Source organism: Lepeophtheirus salmonis, chromosome 5 (assembly GCF_016086655.4).
Source record: "Lepeophtheirus salmonis chromosome 5, UVic_Lsal_1.4, whole genome shotgun sequence".
In the NCBI taxonomy this organism is placed as follows: domain Eukaryota; kingdom Metazoa; phylum Arthropoda; class Copepoda; order Siphonostomatoida; family Caligidae; genus Lepeophtheirus; species Lepeophtheirus salmonis.
In genome coordinates, this window is record NC_052135.2 from 7,354,176 (window position 1) to 7,362,671 (window position 8,496).

Sequence of the window (8,496 nt, forward strand, 5' to 3'; positions counted from 1 at the left end):
TAACTTTAAATGGCGTGCAAATAGTTTGCTTAACATCAATTTTTTCGTGTAAAGACTTGGCTAAATTATTATTGATATATTTAAAGATTCAAAAATTAATTATACAAATACTTCTTTAAATTTAGGATTAGCATATGGCAAAATCTTCATAATTTCTGAGATAAGGTGTCAGGAAACTATTGTAATATGGTCAAGAACAACAGCATGAATGGTCACAAAGGGGATTTACCTTCAAATGGCGTGCAATTAGTTTGTCTAACATCAGGTTCTTCGCGTTGAGAATTGGATATGCTACATAGTTTCCAACATGACTAAGTGTAATTTATTTAAGATAAGTATAACTCGTTTTAAATACGGAACACATTAATTTATTTTTCTTTCTTAGTTTTACAAATGACAAAGATGACCAAAATTGAGGATTCTAAATGGAATTTGAAGTATGATGGGGAAAAGACGGATTTTATATCTATTCATAATTAGTATATTTTTTTTCTGTATAAAAATATCTCATTATATTTTGGATAATCGTATATATAATTTACATTCGTCCCTAAGAATTTGTTTGACTTTTTATTTATAAATACTATTAAAATTTCTAATTAATATTTTTGTAATGGTTCATCGTTTTTTTAGTTGTGTTTTTATTTTATCTGTACTTCTTTAACTTAATATCACAAATATAAGTTATATTACTTTAATTTATAAATTGACTAGTAATCTACTGATACGGGTAAAGTGATAATCATAAGATTTTGATAACTCATTGTAAGACATATCATATTAGCGACTTTTATAAATATTTGTTATAAAATCTATAATATATAAATTTGGAAGTTTTTTCATGATATTCTCGAAGTAAATAAGGTATACCTGAATTTGAAAATTTCAACTACTTTTTTTTGAGCTCTTCTAGTGTTATTTGGAATATGCTAATTCTTAATTCCGTTTTTTAATTCGTATTCAATATACGTTCTCCCTTTTTTCCATTCCATTAGTACAGTAATTCGTTTTTTAATTTTTTGGATACATTTTCGAATCTACAACCCATACCTTGAAAAAACTTTGAGTCACAGGAAATTAATCTTGTTTTATAAAAAAAAAAATCATCTTATTAGCGAACAAATAGACTTGACCTCGAGGAATCTAGTCTATCTAGAATGAAACAACCTTAGGTAAGTAGCTTTTTTTTTCTATATTTCATCCAATGCCCACCTACAATGTAAAATTTAACAAACAAATAAAATAAAAGAATTATCAAAACAAAAACAACAAGACAAGTAACACTGGCAGAAATTGAGGTGTTAACATTTCTCGATTAGGATGATTAAAAAATACAATTGGTTCGCTATCAATAATCTTAAGGGTGTCTATAGGTGTTTTCTAAAAGTTGATTTCTCAAAAGTTTCCACAGTTTGACGTCCTGATTCTCTACTACCATTAAATGTAGAGTTAAATGATATTTTAAGCTATCCATACTTCTCATAAATTTTTCCTTCTTGAAAATCAACAAAAACTTTATTATCAAACACAAAAGGTTTCTCCCCAAAGCTTATCTGTTACCCTTTTCCATTTTCTTTATGCTCTTTAGTGAGGAAAAAATTGACTTGAACTTTTTTTCTCCTTCATCCTGCTCCAGACTCCCACAATGGATTTTAAAAATGGACATTGTTCTATATTATTTCTGTAAAATCCCAATTTTAAACCTAATATATATCTCCCTCTTTTAATTGCCGGGGGTAACTCTAGATTAAAAGAAGGCACCCTGCTTTTATAAATTTGGTTGTCCAAGTGCAATTAACATATTAGTGATCTGATAGCATGTAAATTTTATAATTCCTACTCCAACTAATCCATTCAACATATGCCAATCTCTTTATATGTCGCTGATGATTGTCTTTTTTTCTATAGCTGCCCTTTCTGCAGATCCCACTTTCTTTCTTACCCTTCTGTGACTCAAGAGTCTTCCCATTTTGATACAAACAGGATAGCTGTCATCTCCAATATCCCCTCCCAAATACAATTTTCTTCCAAAATACCAAATGTTCATCTTTTATTTCGTCAGAATATATAATATTCTTTGACCCGAAAAGTAAACACCCAAAATCACACCCTGTGTAATGTCCATCATCCATGGAAAATTTTTTTTTTTTAAATTCTAAAAAGCATTTTTCCAAAGATCTTGAAAATTATTGTTTCAATAGACTTCAATCAAAATCCTCCCATTCTTTTGGGCACTTCCAGTTTTTCTATATTGTATTTCGGAAATAGTACTCTTCTTATATTTTGCAGCCTCTTAGCAATATTAGACATCCCTTTCCAATCTCCAGACAACAAATATATAAGTTTTGAATTTAAATAAAAGTTCATATCCTTCTGTCCCATACTTAGGATCATTGTGTTTTCTTTATTAATTCCGAAACTAGACTTCTTTTTGAAGCGATCGTACATCCTTATACAAAACCTCCCTATTTTCTTAAGTTCTTCCTCATTTGGAGCCTCTATTAAAATGAAGTTGTCGTCAGCATAAAATTCACATGAGATTTTTTTAATCTCCAAGTCCTATTCCAAGAAAATCACACCGATTTATTTTGTCCAGTAGAGTGATAAGTGATAGATTAAATAGATGGGGTATATAGGATCACCTTGACGTACGCCTCTTATACAACTAATTGCCTTAGAGTATACATTGTCAATGTATAAATAAGATTTAGAATTGGAAATAAATCCTCTGACCATATGGTAGATATCATTACCGAGATATATGTTGACTTGTCTTAAAATTATCTAAGGACTTTAAGAATCAAAAGATTTGCAGAAATCCACGGCAAGTATTACCCCATACGTCTCCCTTTGTTTAATGTTCTTGATTATTCTTGATGTATTCAACATTATATCATAAATATGTCTTCCAGGCATGAATCACTTCTGTTCTTCAGTAATAGTTGTAGTTAAAATGGGCATAATCTTTTGGGTAATTGTTCAAGGTATGATTTTATAAAGAATTTCCAAAAGTGTTATTGGTCTCAAACTTTTGGATCAGATGCATTGCTGCATGGTTTTGGTATAAGAGTTATTATTCCATTTTTTAGAGCTGATGGGATGTTTCCCGTCTTCCTTATTCTCATATTGTATCCCCTTGCCGAGCTCTTCTTCCACAATAAATTGCCTTGGAATATACTCCGTTTACATTAGTTATAAAGTTCTAATCATGTTGAAGATGTCCTAAATCAGATATTTTTTTATTTCCCTCAATCTCTCAGTTTGTGAGAAACTGTGTCGAAGGCTACTGAAATTCCTCTGAAAAAAATGCACAATGTTTTTTGTTTTCTCAGTTTTCACTAATTTGTATTTATCGGAATTAAAAAAAACTGTATTTATCGGAGTAGGGTATCATCAAATATATTAGTTATTTTTTTCGGCAAAGTGTCCGTTTGGCAAGCTGAACATTCGGCTAGTTCAGATAATTTATTTATTAAAACCAACGCAACAGATACATAAGTTCCCAATTTGGAAAGTGGGTAAAGACCTTTAGGCAACACCATGTGAACACCTAAGCTACGGTGCATCCTACTGCAGTCCTAACAAGCAAACATGAAGTATTTGAATAAATCACCCAATATACCCCCACACTGTCATTTTTGATAAATAAGAGATATCATTGAAGAGAAATAAAAATAATAAACCCATTATATCATTTAGTTTTTCATTTTAATTTTCTAAAAAAATTTCATGAAACCTTTGGTTGGTGTAACGAAGTGTTTTCATCTGAACAAAACTCGCAAGCAATTGAGTGCAATACATAAAAACAAGACTAGATGGTTCTTTCTAGAGATATTGAATAAAAGGGATAAAGATATTAGTAGGCTTTGGCATGGGCAGCGAAGTGACCCGCACGGGCAGCTTGGATCTCAGGAGACTCCACAGGAACAACAGCACCGTTAGGGTGAGCAACGAGTCCGTTGTATCCATGACCATATCCAGCTTGGTGGCCAGCATGAGCAAACCCGTGGTGAGCAGTGCCATGATGAGCAAAACCATGGTGGGCAGCACCGTGGTGAGCAGGACCATGATGAGCAAGACCATGGTGGGCAGCACCGTGGTGAGCAGGACCATGGGCATGAGGATATCCAGCAGCATAGTGGCCAGCTCCTCCAGCAGCAACATGGGCGGCCTTGGCAGCAGCTACGTCAGGTGTGTCTGCAGGGGTAATAGCACCGTTGGGGTGAGAGACCAAGGGAGTGTATCCAGCAACAGGGTAGGCAGCAGCACCATGAGCGTATCCATGGCCATGAGGAGCAGCGTGGTGAGCATGTCCATGAACTGGTCCGTGAGCATAGGCACCTCCATGAGCGTGTCCCTTAGCAGCAAAGTGTTGAGCCTTAGCATGAGCGATGGCGGGTGTGTCAGCGGGGACAACAGCTCCATTAGGATGGGAAACCAAGTAGGAAGCGGAGGCAACAGCCAAAAGAGTAGAAAGAACCTGAAATAAAATGGAATGCAAAGATATATTTCAAACGTCCAAAATCTCTAAACACTTTGTTTCCTCTCACCAAAAACTTCATTGTTGTATATTAGGTAAAAGTGCGCTAGTGTTCAAAAACAAACTGACTTGCTATCTAAAGAATACAAACCTCTTTATATACTAGGAATATATTTATATTTTTTTCACATGATATACTTAAGACGGGGGTACGCCTTGTCTGCATATGAACGGAGGGCTTAACTTCACCACTGCAGTGGTTGAAGTTTTCTTAGATTGTATGTTGGAAATTTGTCAATTGTCCTTAATGACTATGTACATATCTAATATGGCGGTGATTTTCCTATAGTATATGATTTGTGACTTCAATGAAAACACTTTATAGTTAATTAACTTTAATCTTGGTTTTTTTAATGTAAAGTTTTTCATCACTAGAGCCATTTATTAATATCTAATGTTTACATGGACAAATAACAAAATGTTTGTCCATACAAGAATTAGGGATTACTTTATACATGAAATGCACTTTATTTTTCCAGTCGTTTTTTGCCCTACTAAAAGGAGTTTGTCGTATGTGGCAATATTTTTTTTTTTTGCTTGGTTTGTAGCTTCCTAAGACCTATTATAACAAAATAATAGGTGCTTGCTACAATGATTATGGTAAAAATTTTGAAGGAAAAATTGTTGCGGTAAAATTGTGTTATCCATTATGTTTGTGAGACAAAATTGTTGTAGGGAATATCATTATCTGAGGAAAATTATTCTTAAATGTTCTCTTATACCTTTTGGCAGACCAGTATTGAGTTGTTTCAACTTCCGATTTAACATCATGAATTTCCATCAATTTTTCTATCTTCAGAGAGACCCCAACAAATTATTCCATGAAGTATGAAAAGATGGACCCTTCAATTTTGAAGCCTCGTTAGAGAAAAAAAAAACTCAAGGATTTTCCACAAGGATCTCCTGTTGCATTTTAGAGTAGAACTACTCCAAAACATGGAGACCATGGAGAGTAATGTTCCAGTAGGTATCAGCTTACAGTGCGCAAAAAAATATATTCTAGTTTATATCTAGTTATTTTCTTGGAGGCAGAAATAATAAAAAAATACCGCCTCTGGCGGACAAGACATGTTTCACCGGCTTATTGTTTTCTTTCCCGTTTTGCCACTTTTTTTTAAAGTTTTACTTGGTTCACATCTGAAAAAAATACCATCAAAGAAACTTGTACACGCTAGTTTTTATATTTTATTAAAAAATGAATCTTCATAAACCTTCATTCCTGTCTAAAAACAAAGAAAAATAGTGCATTTCGTGGTTACTCAAACAACTCGAATCCTCGAATTTTTATATCGAAGACTTTGAAGTCTTACTTCCAATGAATATCAAGCCAAGTTATAAGAATCATCACAAGTGACTTAAATGCTTTTATGTTCATTTTTCTAGTATGATACGGTGACATTTGAATATGTAACTACGTTTGTAATAACGGTCTTTAATGATATTTATGAATATCATAACTCTATATATTTGTTCATTTCAATTTAGAATGAGAATCCGGCACAACTTCATTAACTTGTTTAACAACTATTTATGTAAATTCATTTCTCATTCTTTAATTCCATCAATTAATTTCTTTATATGTATTTAATGACTACAGAAACGGTACTAAAAAAAATCTATTCGACACTCATGAAATCATTTAATTTGGTTAATTATGGTACGTATGGATGGAACAACTTTATGTGAAGATTTCAGGCCCTCAAAAATTTTAGGTGCCTTATATTTCCTAATATATTATGCTAATGCTTGTTAGTCAATCCATGAGATGTCCAAAATCAATAATCCATCATGTCTAGTGATATTATATTTGATAACGGAGAAGTAAGCGATTTGCGATTCTTTCCTTGATGTTCGAGATAGGAGTACTGAAAAACTGATTTTGGGCCCAGCAGTTCACCTATATTTTATAGCTTATTAGAAATGGTCCTTGATTCTTAGAAATGCAACGGCGGTGGCGTTTAAACTGCCTTGGGCCGTAGCATTTCACCAGTACAACCTGAGGGCTGGGATATATTTTTGGATATTAGAAAGGGTCAATGATGATCAGGGGAAGCGGCATATTCTTCCAATGAAATTACTTCATGATGATATTCCTTACAACAATTTTGTCTCACAAAAATAACGGATAACACAATTTTACTGCAAAAAAAAATTCTGCAAACTTTTACCACAATCATTGTAGCGGACACCTAGTGATGAAAAACTTTACATTAAAAAAACCAAGATTAAAGTTAATTAACTATAAAGTGTTTTCATTGAAGTCACAAATCATATACTATAGGAAAATCACCGCCATATTAGATATGTACATAGTCATTAAGGACAATTGACAAATTTCCAACATACAATCTAAGAAAACTTCAACCACTGCAGTGGTGAAGTTAAGCCCTCCGTTCATATGCAGACAAGGCGTACCCCCGTCTTAAGTATATCATGTGAAAAAAATATAAATATATTCCTAGTATATAAAGAGGTTTGTATTCTTTAGATAGCAAGTCAGTTTGTTTTTGAACACTAGCGCACTTTTACCTAATATACAACAATGAAGTTTTTGGTGAGAGGAAACAAAGTGTTTAGAGATTTTGGACGTTTGAAATATATCTTTGCATTCCATTTTATTTCAGGTTCTTTCTACTCTTTTGGCTGTTGCCTCCGCTTCCTACTTGGTTTCCCATCCTAATGGAGCTGTTGTCCCCGCTGACACACCCGCCATCGCTCATGCTAAGGCTCAACACTTTGCTGCTAAGGGACACGCTCATGGAGGTGCCTATGCTCACGGACCAGTTCATGGACATGCTCACCACGCTGCTCCTCATGGCCATGGATACGCTCATGGTGCTGCTGCCTACCCTGCTGCTGGATACACTCCCTTGGTCTCTCACCCCAACGGTGCTATTACCCCTGCAGACACACCTGACGTAGCTGCTGCCAAGGCCGCCCATGTTGCTGCTGGAGGAGCTGGCCACTATGCTGCTGGATATCCTCATGCCCATGGTCCTGCTCACCACGGTGCTGCCCACCATGGTCTTGCTCATCATGGTCCTGCTCACCACGGTGCTGCCCACCATGGTTTTGCTCATCATGGCACTGCTCACCACGGGTTTGCTCATGCTGGCCACCAAGCTGGATATGGTCATGGATACAACGGACTCGTTGCTCACCCTAACGGTGCTGTTGTTCCTGTGGAGTCTCCTGAGATCCAAGCTGCCCGTGCGGGTCACTTCGCTGCCCATGCCAAAGCCTACTAATATCTTGATCCCTTTTATTCAATATCTCTAGAAAGAACCATCTAGTCTTGTTTTTATGTATTGCACTCAATTGCTTGCGAGTTTTGTTCAGATGAAAACACTTCATTACACCAACCAAAGGTTTCATGAAATTTTTTTAGAAAATTAAAATGAAAAACTAAATGATATAATGGGTTTATTATTCTTATTTCTCTTCAATGATATTTCTGATTTATCAAAAATAATGTTATTGGGTGATTTGTTCAAATACTTCATGTTTGCTTGTTAGGACTGCAGTAGGATGCACCGTAGCTTAGGTGTTCACATGGTGTTGCCTTAAGGTCTTTACCCACTTTCCAAATTGGGAACTTATGTATCTGTTGCGTTGGTTTTAATAAATAAATTATCTGAACTAGCCGAATGTTCAGCTTGCCAAACGGACACTTTGCCGAAAAAAATAACTAATATATTTGATGATGCCCAGTTTTTTTTTTACTCAAACGATAAATACAGTGAAAACTGAGAAACACATTGTGCATTTTTTTCAGAGGAATTTCAGTAGCCTTCGACACAGTTTCTCACAAACTGAGAGATTGAGGGAAATAAAAAAATATCTGATTTAGGACATCTTCAACATGATTAGAACTTTATAACTAATGTAAACGGAGTATATTCCAAGGCAATTTATTGTGGAAGAAGAGCTCGGCAAGGGGATACAATATTACCTTA

General features: G+C 34.7%; 2 protein-coding genes across 2 annotated transcripts; one reads left to right on the forward strand and one right to left on the reverse strand.

The window, feature by feature from the left end:
* Positions 1-3,686: 3,686 nt before the first annotated feature.
* LOC121117238 (uncharacterized) lies at positions 3,687-4,650 on the reverse strand. Its single transcript, XM_040711608.2, has 2 exons — positions 4,551-4,650; positions 3,687-4,480 (listed from the first exon to the last, which is right to left on the reverse strand). Exons 1-2 carry the CDS (start codon positions 4,560-4,562, stop codon positions 3,857-3,859), a joined length of 636 nt encoding a protein of 211 aa, XP_040567542.1. The 5' UTR covers positions 4,563-4,650; the 3' UTR covers positions 3,687-3,856.
* Positions 4,651-6,994: 2,344 nt separating this feature from the next.
* Positions 6,995-7,958, forward strand: LOC121117239 (uncharacterized). The gene is made up of 2 exons (XM_040711609.2): positions 6,995-7,094; positions 7,165-7,958. The coding sequence occupies exons 1-2, from the start codon at positions 7,083-7,085 to the stop codon at positions 7,786-7,788; spliced, it is 636 nt and encodes a 211-aa protein (XP_040567543.1). The 5' UTR covers positions 6,995-7,082; the 3' UTR covers positions 7,789-7,958.
* The last annotated feature ends 538 nt before the right edge of the window (positions 7,959-8,496 follow it).